The 16,642-nt window shown below is 50.6% G+C and overlaps 1 protein-coding gene across 3 annotated transcripts in view; it reads left to right on the top strand.

Annotated features, from left to right (window-relative positions):
* FLYWCH1 (FLYWCH-type zinc finger 1) overlaps positions 1 to 16,642 on the top strand; it is a 44,459-nt gene that overhangs the window by 15,518 nt on the left and 12,299 nt on the right. Inside the window, exons 1-4 of one of the 3 annotated variants that reach the window (XM_027526497.1) lie at positions 1,592 to 1,895; positions 4,713 to 4,825; positions 15,182 to 15,613; positions 15,868 to 16,326. In XM_027526497.1, coding sequence (XP_027382298.1) covers positions 15,280 to 15,613; positions 15,868 to 16,326 — 793 coding nt within the window. In that variant the 5' untranslated portion in view covers positions 1,592 to 1,895; positions 4,713 to 4,825; positions 15,182 to 15,279. Of the gene's footprint in view, positions 1 to 1,591; positions 1,896 to 4,712; positions 4,826 to 13,783; positions 14,020 to 15,181; positions 15,614 to 15,867; positions 16,327 to 16,642 lie in introns of those variants that run through there. The other 2 variants (XM_027526499.1, XM_027526500.1) reach the window with 2 other exon arrangements.

The raw sequence follows: 16,642 nt of genomic DNA, 5'->3' as shown, positions 1-16,642 counted from the left end.
TTGTACATTTTTTTTCTTTCTTTTTATTATTGCTTTTTAATTTATTTATTTTTTATTTTTTTTAAAATTTTATTTTATTTTTAAACTTTACAATATTGTATTGGTGGGTGAATTGTATAGTATGTGAATTATATCCAATAAATCAGTTACCAAAAAAGATACAATAAAACTTTTATGTGTTAGCATAACATTTTTATGAAAATCATTGTATTTTCCAAAACAAATTTTATAAGAATGGTGTTTTACATATTTTTGTGGGGGGGCATAAATCTCTTTAATGTAGGTAAATGGAGCACTGCTGCTGCTAAGTCGCTTCAGTCGTGTCCGACTCTGTGTGACCCCATAGACGGCAGCCCACCAGGCTCCCCCATCCCTGGGATTCTCCAGGCAAGAACACTGGAGTGGGTTGCCATTTCCTTCTCCAATACGTGAAAGTGAAGTCGCTCAGTCGTGTCCGACCCTCAGCGACCCTATGGACTGCAGCCTACCAGGCTCTGCCATCCATGGGATTTTCCAGGCAGGAGTACTGGAGTGGGGTGCCATTGCCTTCTCCGAAATGGAGCACTACACGATCTCATATGTGCTTCAACATTCAACCTGTTACACGTCATGCAACCTTTGGAATATCCCATGAGGACTTCCAGAAACCCCAGAGACTTTGAGGACGGTTTCTCTACTGTAAAATTCATATTTCCCCTCTTGGAATTAATTAGTATCTTGTGGAGAAATATGTATTTTGGGAATATGCAAATACTAGTTCCTTGTTGAACTTTCACCCTCCGGTCTTAGAGGCCATTTATTTTTGTCCAAATCAGTTATTATTTAATGTCATCGTCGTGAAGTTTCTCAGTCGTGTCCGACTCTTTGCGACCCCATGGACTGTAGCCTACCAGGCTCCTCCATCCATGTGATTCTCCAGGCAAGAACACTGGAGTGGGTTGCCATTTCCTTATCCAGGAGATCTTCCCGACCCAGGGATTGAACCCGGGTCTCACGCATTGTAGGCAGACGCTTTATCGTCTGAGCCATCAAGGAAGTCCATCCTATTACTTAATGATGGTCGCCAAATGGTGATTTTCTGTTTCATTCCTTCTTCATTTATTAGTCGGCATCCTACTGTAAGAGATTTCTCATCTCTCCATTTACTTATTTACATCACTATCGATCATGGATGCTTGTTTTACTCAGTTATAATCTGTTATTATTATTATTTAGTTTGAATCAAATTGGCCCAACTTTGAGGTTAGTCATTTTAACCTGTCAGTGAAGTGCAGAAGAAATCTTCCGCAGCCTAAGGAAAGTGACGGTCCTAAGGATGCACCACAATGATCGCTTCCGCTCAATTAGCACAGAATCAAATCCTGGGGAGGTTCGGGAGTGTCAAGGCCCCCCAGCTCTCTCTGAGCGTCACCGCACAGGACCTCCAGTCCAAGTCTCAGGTCTGAGCGACTCTAGGTCCGCGGACGCCGCTGCCCAATCCTGGGCTTGCCCCGCCTCTTTCGCGAACTCTGGCCCCGCCTCCCCGCGCCGATTGGCCAGGCCGCCGGCCGCCGCGCACTGAAGACCCGGAGAAGCAGAGTTTGTCTGAAGAATGGAGCTCCGCGGCCCTGCCGCGCATGCTTGCGAGGAACCCGCGAGTGCGCTCCTAGAGACTGGCTCTCCAGCGGGGCGGCGCGCGCTCCCTACGGCCAGCGGGGCGGAGCGCGCGACACGGGGCTCGCTCCCGAGAGGGCAGGTGGGGGCGGGGGTGGACACCCGGGTTGCGGTGGCCGGAGGGGCCTGGGCCGCGAGGTCGACGCCTGTGGCTGCAGCGGCCCGAGGCCAGAGGACCCGCCGCGCGGCTCGGTCTCCGGAGAGGGAGGGCCCCGCTGTTGTCACCGCCCGGCCGGTGCCCGGTGAGGACGGGCCCCCGCGGATCGGGGAGGGTCTCGGGTCCCTCGGCGTGGTTGCGCCCCCAGCCGGGCTCTCCCGGGGGTCCCCAGGGCTGCTGATGCTGGGGAGTGGGGTGTCCTCGGACTCTACGTCCCTCGATCAGGCCGCCTCCTTGTCCTTCACCTGCGATTCGCAGCCTCCTTTCTCCTCCTCCCCCGCAACCCACCCGACCCCCGGGACTGAGCCCCGACACCCCAAGTCAGGAAGCCCCACATGGGCTTGCCCTTCCTTGATCGTGTCCGCCCCACCCAGTACTGCCCCCGCCCTGGCATCCACCCGAGCCCCATCCTGACTTTGCAGCTCCAGAGGTCCAGTGACCTTGCACTTTTTGCTGTTGTTACACCTGCTTCCATTGCTGAATATATAGATTGCCTGTTGGTGCTTTCAAACTTTTTAGACTCAACCTATAGTGAGAAATATATCTGACATGCCTGTAGATGCCTATTACTGAGAGAGAAGTTTAAAGGGAGATTCTTACCCCAACCTCACATGACGCAGCCAGATCTACTCTACGTGCTTTCTAATTCTATCTTGTTCTAGTCTATTTTCTTCTTTCCATTAAAAAAAAAAAAACAGACTATTGCTAACCCATTAAACTGATTTCAGCACCTAATGAGTCTGACCAGTTTGAAGCCCTTGCTTTAACCACCACAGGGGTCCAAAAGAGCCTGACACGACTGAGCACACATACGCGCGCACACACACACACACGCATACACACACACACTCTTTTGCTTCCATTACCCCTTGTGTTTGGAGGATGCTGAACTCCAGTAACAGATAATCAATCACGTGTAAACTTCAGTTCCAAAGAAAGGGTATATTTTTTATTATTCTGACTTTAATGCTTTTCCAGGCCAAAATCATTTCTAGGACTTAGTTCAGTTCAGGCAGTTTTACCTTGTTCCTCTCCCAAAAGCTCCTAGATGGACTTGGGGAAACTGGAGCCTAGATTGTGGAGGGTTTATAACGGAGATGGACACCACTGTCATTGGAGAAGGAAATGATTCGAGCTGAGCTTTAGGAAGTCAGTACTTCGTAGGGAGAATCAGGATGCTGGGCAGAAAAGCAGTTGAGGAGATGGTGGAGGGACTTCCCTGTTGGCCGAATGGCTAAGACTCTGCTCCCAGTACAGGGGGCCTGGCTTCAATCTCTGGTCAGGGAACTAGATCCTGCATGCCACAACTGAGTTCCCAGACCCAGACCCTCGGGTCCCTGCAGCCAAATTAAAAAAAAAAAAAAAAAAAAAGGAGGCAGAATTTCCCTGGTAATCCAGAGGCTAAGACTCTGTGCTTCCAATGCAGGAGGCCCAGGTTTGATCCCTGGTCAGGGAACTAGGTGGTGAAAGAATCTGCCTGCTGATGCAGGAGTCTCAGGCTCCATCCCTGGGTCAGGATGATCCCCTGCAGAAGGAAATGGCAACCCACTCCAGTATTCTTGCCTGGGAAATCCCGTGGACAGAGTAGCATGGCAGGCTACAGTCCGTGAGGTCACGAAAGAGTTGGGCATGACTGAGCATGCATGCCCAGGGAACTAGACCCCCCCCACCAACTGAAAGTCCACACCCGGCAAGGAGAAGATCACCAGTGCTGGGATGATGACCAGAGAGCCCGCACACTGCAACCAAGACCCGGCCCCTCCAGACGCATGCAGAAATATTTTTTTTAAAAAAGGAGGTGGTGGGAGAGGAAGCCCCAAGGTGATGTGGGGTTGGAGGACGTGGAAGATGGTATGACCCGGTGTCCAGGGATGTGAGGACGAGTCAGGCCTGATAAAGGAAGCATGGAAATCGCCACGGTTGTGATCTACGGGGGTTAGGAGATTTGGGGCTGGGAGTCCCATTAGCTGGAATCTCCCTTTCTGTCCCCTCTGCCTATAAACTGCTTTGGAGCAGCGGTCCTCCGGGGACATTCAGCAAACCTGGGTTGTCAGGATTCGAGGAATGCGACTGGCATCTTCCAGGTGGCGTTGGTGGTAAAGAACCTGCCTGCCAATGCAGGAGACTCAAGAGATTCGCATTTGATCCCTGGGCTGGGAAGATCCCCTGGAGGAGGAAATGGCAAACCACTCCAGTATTCTCGCTTGCAAATTCCATGGACGGAGGAGCCTGGTGGGCTACAGTCCATGGGGTCTCAAAGAGTCGGGTACGACTGAGCACACAGTGGCAACTTGTAGGCAGAGGCCGGGGATGCTGCTGAACATCCTTCATTCCACAGGATAGCCCCCATGACAAAGAATTATCTGGTGCAAAAGGTCAGCGATGCTGAGGTTGAGAAGCCCTGCTTCGGAACAGAATCCTTAATCTTTGGGGGGATCACTGCCACCTTCGCCTCTCCCAGCATTAATGCCCGTGTGCACACTTGGAGACCACGTACAGATCATAGGAGGGCCCGTGAGCCAATCAGTGTGCACGTCCTAGTGGGGGGCGGGCAGCTTTTAGAATCATCCAGGACCTTTTTCAAATGTCAGGGCCTTTGCACCTCCCCTTTCTATCAATCATTCGGATCCCCTCCTGGGCCTGGACAATGTACTCCCTGTTCGTATGTGATGTTTGTTGTTCATTCAGTCATGTCCGACTCTTTGTGACCTCCAAAGAGTGCAGCATGCCAGGCTTCCTGTCCTTCACCATCTCCTTGAGTTTGCTCAAACTTATGTCCATTGAGTCAGTGGTGCCATCCAACTGTCTCATCCTCTGTCACCCCCTTCTCTTATGTGATGACTCACAGTTTATGGAAGAATTTCACGTACAATATCTCATTCACCACTTTTCCTGTTTCCAGGTGAAATTAGTCCAGAGAAGTGATGGGATTTGCCCCTGGTCTCCCACCCAGCAAGCCAGCGCTGACGATAGCTGTTGGCGGACCGTGAAGGTGGTTCTCACTTGTCTATGAAGGTAATTCTCTTGCTACTCCATCAGCAGCTGAGCAGGGATCTTAGAGCTTGGACCCACTGGTGTTTGAAAACAGTTTGCATGTAATATTATGTGTCTCTTGGGTGTTGGGTTTACCAGAGCAGGCAAGCTGAGTATTGCACTCAAATTTGCTCTGTACTCCATTTGGCTGCAGAGGAAAAGAGCATCAGAGAGCGATTAACCGTGAACTGTGAGGTTCTCGCACTTACCATTCACATCTGCCTGACTTAAAAATACTCCAGTCACTCTTTACTGAGTGAAAATAAAATATTATAAAACAAACACATTAGGGCCCAAGTATTTACCTCCAAACAGTGGTCATCCAAAAAAAGAAAACAATTTAAATCCACCTAGAACAAATATACAAATGTAATGCAAATAGAAGTTTCATAAAATAATGCTTACTTTTATTACATGCAATGCAGGTTAGTTATTTCCTATGTGATTTTTAAAATTGCTGATTGGGGACTTCTCTGGTGGTCCATTGGCTAAGATGTGCACTTCCAGTGCAGGGGCCCAGGTTCGACCTCTGGTCAGGGAACTAGACCCCACGTACTGCAGCTAAAGATCCCGCATGCCGCAATGAAGACTGAAGATCCCGAGGGCCACAACTAAATCCTGGCACAGCCAAACAAAATTGTAACATAAATTTAAAAAAACAAGTAAATAAAATTGCAGACTAGAGCCCCCAGATTATAATACCAATGACCAGGGAGATTTGAAAAGCAGAGGCTTAAGACCAAAACGGAGGAAATAAAACTCTTTCATGCAGATATAAAATGAATGCGTATTCAAGCTTTTGCTTAACCCATTAATCCAGGAACCCGTAAGATCTTATAACCAGTTTGCAAGGGAATCCAAAGAAGATTCTAGAAGACTGTAGGTCAGGAGTATTGACATGAATGCGTACATAGAGGCAAACCTGGAGAAACTGCTTACTTATCTGTATTAATTTACATGGTGAGAAAGCTAGAACTATTTTGCCTTGTTCTGCTACCTGTGCAGAGTTATAAAAGCAACTCAAAGGCAACAAGAGGCTAGAATGGTATAACCTGAAAGGCTGTGCTCCAGACAAAGCCCAATTTTCCACTGATGCACAATTTTCCCCTACAGCCTCATAATTTCAATGAAAGATCTTTTTTGCATGAAATGAGGGTGGTCCTGTCAGATGGGGTGGGAGGTCTGATCATTTACACAGGTGTGGCACGATTGCTAATTCACCTTGTAGGCTTTCTTGAGTTTGCTTTGCTGGAAGTCTCTGTAAGGAACCTCAGTTTGGACTTTTAAAAGTCTGGTATATGTTATCTCAAGGTACTGAAGCCATCCCCAACAAGCTTTCTCCCCCAGATTTCATCTGTACTACTTAAAAATTTGGGCAAATTCCACTCTTCTCGAGGTCCCCAAAATACCTTAAGGTGTCTGAGACCTGTTAGATTGTTATTAAAGGATCATTTTAACGAGATGCAATCATGACTCTCCCATCGATGTAAAAATAAACAAACATTAACGATTCTGTTTAACACACCAATGAAGGAACCTGTATGTTGTGACAGACGAAATAACGTGTGAGAAACACTTCACGTGATGCCCTGCACAAATGAAATGTCAAATCCTTCTCAGGGTGGCCATGGATCTTCCGGGCACTGAACCTCAAGGGCATCTAGTCCAGTGTTTCACAAAGCCGAGTCCGTGATCCACCAGGACCAGAGTCTCAAGGGGTACTTGTTAAAAATCCAGATTCTTGAATTTGACTGTAGACTCACCCTCATAATTTTGGGTGGGAAATCTAGGCATCTGAATTTTTTTTTTTTTTTTTAAGCAGTGAAAGGTTTATTGCAGGGCCAAGCAAGGAGAATGGGTGGCTCATGGTCAGAAACCATCCTCAACCTCTCGACGACTTTCAGGGGAAAGTTTCTATAGGCAAAATTTGGTGTGGAGGCTGCAGGGTGCGTGACTTTCTTCTAATTGGCTGGTGGGGAAGTAAACAGGCAGAGCTCCAGGAATTTCCAGCCCCAAGCATCTGCATTTTTATCAAGTGCTCCAATAAAAAGTAAATTTAAAAATAAAAGTATCAAACACCCCAAGTAATTCTTACGGAGACCAGAATTACATACACAAATAATTGAAATAAAAGCTTCGTGAAAACTGAACTTAACCTCACTATATGGATGCACCCTTTCTGTGCTGTTTTTTTAAACAGTGCTCTTCAGCAGGCTTTCTCAGCCTCAACCTTGCTGCTGTTTTAGACCAGATCCTTCCTCCTGGGGGTGGTGGGGGCTCCCCGAGATCTGAGCTGCATCCTCGGCCCCCACCCACAGAGGCCAGGAGCCTGTCCTGCACCCTATTTGTGACAGCTAGAAATGTCTCCTGACCTTGCCACATGTCACCTGGGGGGCAGACCACCCTGACTGAGAACCACCGGCCTTAACCCTACTCCGTTGTCGATACCTGTTGATACCTATGGGTTAGAATCCTCAACTTTAAAAGAACCATTTTAAACTTATTTTAGGAGTATAAGCTCTGAAACAGACACAGGAGGTTCGCACACTGGCTGTCCTTTAGCGGCACAGCTCCCCGGGTCACAGAAACCTAAAATTGAGCCTCAGTTTCCTCCTCTGTGAGTGAAAGAAAGTGAAAGTGAAAGTCGAAGTCATGTCTGACTCTGTGACCCCCATGGACCCCACCAGGCTCCTCTGTCCATGGGATTCTCCAGGCGAGAATCCTGGAGTGGGTAGCTGTTCCCTTCTCCAGGGGATCACTCCCAACCCAGGTCTACCACACTGCAGGCAGATTCTTTCCTGCCTGAGCCACCAATGAATGAAAGAACAGCAGGCCTAATGGAGGCAGCTATTTGGGAGATAAAATGCAATAACCTATGCAGAGCCCTCGCCTAGCCCCAGGCACCTCAATTGGCATTTGGCAACTGTGAGGCATTGTAACCACAGTCCTTCAGATTCCTGAAGCACATGTGGTCGGAACCCACCTGGGAAAACAGAAATTACTGTAAGGTTTCACTGGGAGTTGCATCGCTCTCCCTGCTGGTGAAAGCTGAGAAGCTAAACCGGAAATGGCTTAGCACTGGCGCAGCAGCTGGGGGTGGGGGCACTGAGCAGACAGCGGCTGCTGGGGCAGCCACGCCAGGCAGGTCGCTTCTCCCTGAAGCTCCTTGCTCCCCATGCCACCCTCAGTCCCCCACGGTGGCTCCTGGTGGCCAGATCAGCTGGAAGCCACACTGTGTTAGATGCTCAGTCGTGTCTGACTCTCTGTGACCCCATGGATTATAGCCAGGCAAAAATATTGGAGTGGGTTGCCATTCCCTTCTGCAAGCCACAGTACTAAACCATAAAACAGATGGTATGTAGGGCCAATCAGTGCAGCTCTGAAGGCCTGGCTGTCACTACCCATGTAGTCACTACCCATGTGGTCCTGAGCCACTTGCTTCAGGCCTGAGCCTCAGTTTCCCCAGAAGCAGAGGGGGCAATGGTGCAGAGAGATCGATGGGTCCCTGCACTTGGGGTACCCATGATGTCATAGGATGTTTGTTCTTGGCTCAGGTCCCAGCTCGAGGACCAGCCTCATGGCTCTGGGTTGGAGTGTCCCCTTGGTATCCCTTCCTCTCCTCCACCCCACTCGCTTCTCTCTTCCTGCTTCCACCCAGAAGGCCTATGGCTCACTTATTTTCTCTGTCAACTTTCACTGTGTCTATAGGTTTGAAACTTGGGTTTTCAAAATCCTTTTATTTTGAGTTAATATTAGACTCTTAAAAAACAACTGCAAAAAAAAAAAGAAAGAAAGAAAGAAAGAATCCCCCTGTGCTCATCACCCAGTCTCCCTGAATGTCAAGATCTTACCAAACATGCGGTGATCAAGTCCGGAAATCCACACTGGTCCTGTACCATTAACCTGAACTCTTGGCCTTATGCACATTTCACCAGCTTGGCCCCTAATGTCCTTTGCCTGTTCCCAAATCCCATTTTGCATCTTGTCCTTGTGTCTCCTTCGTCTCCTCCACTGCCAGGTCCTCAGTCTTTCTTTCTCCGTGATGACCTTGACACTGTGACGCGTCCTGGTCAGTCATTTAGAATGTCCCTCCAAGCAACTTGTCTGGGGGTGCACATTCGGGGCAGGAACATCCCCAGAGATGATGCTGTGCCCTCCTCAGTGCGTCTCGTCAAGGAGGTCGTGGTGCTGGTGTGTCTTGTTCCCGGTGAAGCTGGCCTGGAGCCCTTAAAGGCTGTGTCTGCACGATTTCTCCACTGTCAAGTCATTCTCTCTCCCTTTGTGGTTAATACATGTCTTGGGGGAAGTCTTTGAGGCTCTGCAAGGCCCACAGCGGAGACCACAGGATTCTTGATTTTTCACTTGTTTCTCTGCCCCATGATCTGTATTCCTCTTTATCTTCTTTTATGACACATCTTGCAGAGGAATGGAATCCCTGCTTTTCCTCAGAGATATGGAGTTAAAGAAAACAATTATCAAGCAAGGAGGTGCAGCTTATCTTTAAAGTGTGAGATATTTCCCCACTGTAAAGAGCTCACACACATTGTAAACAATGTTGAGAAAACAGAAGAAATTTAATGGAAAAAAATTAATCGCTTTTCTTACTAGTTTTAACGTTATGAGGTATTTCCTCCCAGTGATAGGGGTTTTTTTTTAAGTCACAGATACATAAATCAGTCAATAAATAACAAATGTGACCAGACTTGAGATGAGCCAGAAGAAATGAAGTGTATTGAGGTCTAGAGGCAGTGTCACGATCCAAGGAGTATTTTGGTCTTTTTTAAAACAATAACAACAACTTAGCTTAGAAATTGTAATCTTTGCTGAATTTGTTCACTGGATTTTGCTTTCAACCTAATATATTTTGTAAATACAAACTTTTTTTTTGGAAGTCTTCCTGAATTATTTGTCCAATGTGGAAAAACTCCCAAATTCTAGTTCCATAAACTGTGCGCGCTAAGTCCCTTCAGTTGCGTCTGACCCTTTTCGACGCCATGGACTGTAGCCCGCCAGGCTCCTCTGTCCATGGGATTCTCTAGGCAAGAACACTGGAGTGGGTTGCCATGCCCGTCTCCAGGGGGTCTTCCCCACCCAGGAATTTAACCGGTATCTCTTAATCTCTGTCTCCTGCATTGGCAGGTGGGTTCTTTATCACTGGCGCCCCCTGTGGTACATCTAATTCTACCAAGGATGCTGTGCTTTCAAGGAGCAACATCACCCTCTTGTGGCTCTATTGTGGTATTGCGCTGAGGACTTGGATTTGTGTTCCTGTTGGGGCCTGGTTACACAACGTAATACTTTGGCCCTTTACGAGGGATCCATCTGGTCTGCAGGTGGGGGCCTCCCACTCTATAAAGAGGAATAAAATAGCAAACATGTTGAACACATGTATGTGCAACAGAAAGTTAAATGTATATTAAAGACACTAATACAAGAATAGAAACAAGTGCATTTGAGTGGCAGAACTGAGGATAATTTATCAGCGTTACGTTCTCAACATTTAAAAGTGTTTTCAGTAAAGTTTTTACAATATGACATTAACAACTTACAAAATATCTTAATATACAGTTCATGCCCACTTTTGTGAAGAAATCAAGCCCAAGAGTGAGAAGCCTGTTTATGGTGAAGACTGTTTTTTATCCTGCTTGGCTTTCAGGCTCTTAGTTTCCAGACCAGGGACTGAACCTAAGCCCACGACTGTGAAAGCACTGAGTCCTGGTCCAGGGAATTCTCTATAAGGATTTTTTTAAAACAACTTTATTGAGATATGGTTCACATAGCATACAATTCCCCCATCTAAAGTGTAGAATTCACTGTTTTTAGTGTATTCACAGTCCACTTTATAACATTTTCATTCCCCCAAGAAGAAACCCTTAGCATCACTCCTGAATCTCCCCCTCATTCCTGTCCAACCCCCATCAACCACAAGTCTGATTTCCGTCCCTAGTAGACATCTCATGTAAATGGGTTCATGCCACATGCTGACTTTAGTGTCTGGGATCTTTCACTGAGCATACTGTCTTCAAGGTTCATACACATGGTAACAGGTATCAGAACTTCATTCCTTTTGCTTTGTTGTATAGTTGCTCTGTCGTGTCTGACTCTTCTGTGACCCCATGGACTCTAGCCCATGAAGCTCCTCTGTCCATGGGATTTTCCAGGCAAAGTGGGTTGCCATTTCCTTCTCCAGGGGATCTTCCCGACCCAGGGACTGAAACTGTCTCCTGCTTGGCAGGTGGATTTTTTTTTTTTTTTTTTTACCACTGAGCCACAGGGAAGCCCTCATTCATTTTTAAGGCTGAATAAATTCCATTGCATGGATAGACCGCATACAGGCCAGACCAGGTGTTTTGGAGAGAAGCATGGATTGTGGATTAATCCAGCAGGTGCTGATCCTGCACGCAGGCCAAAGAGGAAGATGGTGGTCTGAAGAGTCGGGGGGCAGGTGCTAGGTGGCCTGGCGGAGAAGGGAGGGGTGTGGACTGTTCCAAAAAGTCTAACTGTTGAGGGAGGGAGGGGTTTTGTGAGCTTTTGTTTTAGGATGTAGGAGACATAAGAAGCTTAGGCATCTTTAACTCAAAGGACATGAGTTTGGGCAAAATCTGGGAGATGATGAAGGATAGAGAAGCCTGGCGTGCTGCAGTCCACGGGGTCGCAAAGAGTCGGACACGACTGAACAACAACAATGAGAAGCTTAGTCCTGAAAACTCTAAATGCAGAGACCCAGAGGAGGCAGAGGTTTGGGGACTAGGGAAAGCAGATCGTTCAGATGGAGAAAGGGCCCTGGTGTGGGGGTACCAAGGGAACTGGATTGGACACTTTGTTCTCCAAATCAAGATAAAATTTGTATGCTCTCTTTATCCAGACAGTGATGAGTCATTAGAGCTTAAGAAGCATTCATCCTCAGTGTATGAACTGTGAAAGAGAAATTGTAAAATTCAGAATCATGGAGGAATAACTTTCATCAGAAATGTGCATTGTGGGGGGAACCTCATTCATCAGTATGATAGATGGAGCATTACTATGTATAGTTTGCTATAGTTGTGGGGTTTTAAAAAATAATTTTATTTGCATGTGTGGTAAAATAAACATAACAAAAATTTACTACTTTAACCACTTTTAAGTGACAGTTCAGTGGCATTAAGTACATTCACATTGTTGTTCAATCATCACCACCATCCATCTCCAGAAATTTTTCATCTTCCCAAACTGAAACGGTCCCCATGAGTGCATGCGCAGTCGTGTCTGACTGTGACATGGCCCACCAGGCTCCTCTGTCCATGGGATTCTCTGGGCAAGAATGCTGAAGTGGGTTGTCGAACCCATATCTCCTCTCCCATGTCTCCTGCACTGCAGGCGGGTTCTTTACCGGGGATGACCAAAACGGTCTCCATTAAACACTAAGTCCCCATTCCTCCTCCCCACCAGCCCCTGTCAACTACTGTTGGACTTTCTGTCTCTATGAATTTGACTAGCTACATCATGTAAGTGGAATCATAGAGTATTTGTCCTTTTGTGTTTGGCTTATTTCATGTTACAGATTCTTAAAATGCACAATTCTCATTTGATATCCTTTATACTTAATACTTTGTTCCTCTCACCGAGTTACCAGTCTTTCAAATGTGAGCATCTGAGGGATTTAAAATTGGTGTTGGATGACCCTTAGAGTTCAGGAGTTCAAAAGCACTTTGATATTGGATATTCCACATCCATTAGTATTATCCCATCTATCAAAAAGTCAAAACTGACTATGTTCAGTTGCTTGCCAAGAATATCAGTTACTGCTGCATAACAAATGAGCCCTGATCTTACTTGCTTAAACTAACCATAGTCTATTATTGATCAGCGTTCCATGGAGTGCCTGGGCCACTTTCCCCTGGCTCGCTCTTGTGGTTACACACAGCTGGAGGGTCACTGAACTTGACAGTGGAAATGGTCTCCCTCCAGGCCTGGCAGTGCCTCCCTCCCCTGTGTGTGGCCCCTCATATAGCTTCCTTCTCTGGCAGTCTCAGGGCCCCTGTCTCAGAGGGTGACCCCCCACAGCAAGCTTCTGCCATGCTCTATTGGCTACAGCAAGTGACCAGTCTGGGCTGGAGACCAGTTCAGATTCAAGACCACATTGCAGAGGGACCTGCAGTACTTTATGAGAGGATTTGTGGTCATTAAACAGTCTACACTTTAAGGCCCTTTAGTGGCTGAGAATGGGAACCCTCAATCAAATCTAAATTGAAGCCCGTTGCAAGGACCCAAGTCTTTCCACAGCCTGTGGTCAGCCACACTTCGAGGTCTTTTGTTGCACTGGAATTTGTTCCATATCCTTTGAGGTACATGCACAGTGCTTAGTCGCTCAGTCATGTCCCACTCTTTGCGACCCCAAGGCCTGCAGCCTGCCAGGTTCCTTTTGTCCATGGGGATTCTCCAGGCAAGAATACTGGAGTGGGTATATTTTAAGCTTTGTAAACAGAAGCTTCAGTTGAGAGAATTACACTGCCTCGGGGTGCCCATGACTCTGGGTGCAGTTCCACCGGAATGTGGGGGTTCTCTGTGGGAAGGCTTTGGCCTCTGATCGCATGAGACTGAGGTCGGGGTCCTTGCTGCCTCCACTGCGGACCGAGCGCAGGGTCTCATAGGAATGTGCGTGCTGGGAGGGCAGTGACCGCAACGTTTTGGCGGCCTGAGCTGTCTGAACGGCCTGTGGAAGGGAGGACCGGCTCCCTACGGCCTTTCGCCGCGTCGTGGGAAGGACGCTGGGTCGACAACGCGTTCCTGAGCCCCTCAACCTCCAGCGCTCAAGCCCCGGAGGCGGGCTCCCGGCGGACGGACGTGCGCCGGGGCCAATCAGCGAGGGGGGCGGGGCTGCTCGCGGAAGCTTTTTCCGCCTGAGCGGCCGCGGACGCGGAGGCGCCGCCGCTGTCCCGCCTCTGACATGACACGTGCCCCCGGGTCCCCAGGGCCGCCGCGCCCGTCAAGAGAGGGCTTTGCTGCTGCCCTCGGTAGCCTTGGCTCTGCCACCACGGGGACCCAGGAGCGCCGCGCGTGGTCTGATAGACCTTGGGGAGCTGCATGTGGGCCCCAGACCAGGAAACGCCACGCGGCAGGAATGGGGGACCCGGGGTGACAGCTCGCAGACGGGGAAGCCGGAAGGTTGAGGTCCGATTCTGGGCTGTCACCGAGAGGTGAGAAAGGCCCGGACATGCATCCCACCCAGTCCACCAAGAAGACAAAGCAGTCACTGATGCCCCCACACCGATGCCCCAGGGCCCGGGTCTCCAGGCCAGCCCTGCCCCTGTCAGCCATCCTTTCTGCTCTCCAGTCCAGCAGCCAGGGAGCCCTCAGTGACCACGGCTCCTCTGGACACCTCCACAGCCCTGTCCCCACTCAGCAGGGGCAGCGCCAGCACCAGCTCAGACAGAAGTCGCTGCCCTCGTGGTGCCCTGGCATCCCCTAGCCCTGGGGGGCCTGGGCCTTTGGCCTGGGCCTCTGGCCTGGGATGGGGACTGGATCTATTTGTGAGTCCAGAGTCCGGCCTCCCAGGGCCAGGCTCCCCTCTGGGGCCTGCAGAGTGCCCTGCGGGCCCAGCCCCCGCTCCTGGTGACACAGACAGAGTGTTGGGGTGAAGGGCAGCGGGCCTTCTGGGAGGGTCAGTGACCTGAGCTCCCATCCCCCAAGTGCTTTTCCCCGAGGCCCGTTGCTCAGGAAGCCCGGCTCCCGTTATCCTGGAGCAGGTAGCCCGGGTGCAGTGCGGGGCGGGCCCTGGACCCCCTCGACCAGACCCCCAGCTCTGCTCCCTGGCCATGTGCCTCCGTGTTCTCATCTGTAACCTGGGTCGATGAGAATGATCAACTTCCACAACGTGGAGTGAAGGTGAAATGGGACAAACCCATGGAAGCACTCCACCCCGAGCTCAGCACCTGTGGGCCTGGGTTCCTAGTAACTCAGCTGTCAGTACCTTGGTCACGCCAGCAGCCCCTGCAGAGCCCTGTTTCTGGCACATTTTACAGATGGGGAGTGAGGTTTGGCTGGGAGAGGTGATGGTCCCAAGGCTGCCAAGACAGCAGACATGCTGGCCCGGGTTCTCCAGCTCCATTCCGGTCCTTCCCCAAGGTGGGGGTGGGTGTGGGGGGCACAGGGTAGCCCCACCTGCCCTGACCTCCAGCCCAGATTCCTCCTGAACCCTGGCCCAAGGGCCCCTCCACTGATGGGATATTTTTTTCCCATGTGAGATCTTAGTTCCCCAACCAGGGATCGAACCTATGACTCCTGCATTAGAAGTGCAGGGTCTTAACCACTGGACTGCCAGGGATGTCCCCGCTGATGGGATTTTGCCTCCTCCCCTAGGACAGAGCCCCTGGACCACCAGGTTCCTTGCAGGGAGGTGGAGGACAAATCCTACTGAGACCTGAGCGTGGCCTGGGGGCCCAGCTGCCTGTCCCAGAATGCCCCTGCCCGAGCCCAGCGAGCAGGAGGGCGAGAGTGTGAAGGCCGGCCAGGAGCCCTCCCCTGAGCCCCCTGAGCCGGGCACAGATGTTGTCCTCGAAGCCCCCACGAAGCCAATGGAGTTCTCTGAACTGGTCCTCCTGGCGGCCTCCACTGAGAGTGGGGATGGAATGGACACCCAGCCCGAAGAAGTGCACTGTGTCCTCACCCTGGAGATGGCTGACCCTGACACCCTGGCCGGGACTCCTCAGATCCTGCCAGTAGAGGAACAGTGTGGGGTGGTCCAGCCAAGGCCCCAGACCCAGGCACTGAAACCCAGCAAGCCAAACATTGGTGAGTTCCAAGCCAGCTGCCCCCAGCTGGCCACCTTTGTGGCCCCCTGTGCTCAGACTTGGGTTTTTCCAGCAGGGTGACCTTGGCCATCCCTTCCCTGCTCTGAGCAGGGCCTCCCTGACCTTATCCCAGGCTGGTTCGACGAGGGCAGGAAAGCGTCCCTGGGCGCCCCAGTCCCTGTATTCCTGTCCGTGGCCCTGACTGCAGGCCTTGCTCCGGGTCAGCTCACCTGCCCCCTATCTTGTCTTCTGCAGTCACCCAGCCCCTGGAGTTCCTGAGGACCCCATTTGGGGGCCGCCTGCTGGTGCTGGAGTCCTTCCTGTACAAGCAGGAGAAGGCCGTGGGGGACAAGGTGTACTGGAAGTGCCGCGAGCACACTGAGCTGGGCTGTCGGGGCCGGGCCATCACCCGCGGCCCGCGGGCCACAATCATGCGGGGCCACTGCCACCCGCCCGACGAGGAGGGCCTGGCAGCCCGGCGCCAGAGACAGAAGCGGCTCGGCCCGGCCCTACCCGAGGGCTTGGCGGGTTCCCAGGGCCCCAGCAGCCTGGTGGAGGAGCCCTTGGAGGGGGCAGGCCCGTGGCTGTGCCCCGTGGAGCCAGATCCGACCCCAGGCCCGATGCTGAGCTACCTGATCCCCGAGGAGGACGAGGGGCTCCGAGCCCTGGCACTGCTGAGATTGCCCCCGAAGAAACGCTCGACGCTGGGGAGCAGTGAGTGCCCCCCACCCTGGCCTTACCCTTGAGCAGGCGGGAACCACTCCCCTTTCCTCTGCCCAAAGACACACCTGGGTCCTCTGTGGCTTCTTAACATGCTCAAAGTCAAAAAACGATTTTAAAAATATAAAGGCGTCCCAATAATCATTAAGCCCGTGGGGGTAGAAGCAGTGCTCATGGGCCAGGCGGCCCAGGTCCTCCTGGAGCTTCCTAAGGCACAAACCTGAGGTTTGTGGGCCCCACGGAGTGCTGGCAACCTTTGAAGTTTGGGGAGGTGGGCCTGGTGGGAGATGTGAGCTTCGTAGCCCGGGTT

Source organism: Bos indicus x Bos taurus, chromosome 25 (genome assembly GCF_003369695.1).
Source record: "Bos indicus x Bos taurus breed Angus x Brahman F1 hybrid chromosome 25, Bos_hybrid_MaternalHap_v2.0, whole genome shotgun sequence".
NCBI classification, from domain to species: domain Eukaryota; kingdom Metazoa; phylum Chordata; class Mammalia; order Artiodactyla; family Bovidae; genus Bos; species Bos indicus x Bos taurus.
Note: the sequence above shows the minus strand (reverse complement) of the source record. Positions and strands in the feature narration are given on the sequence as shown.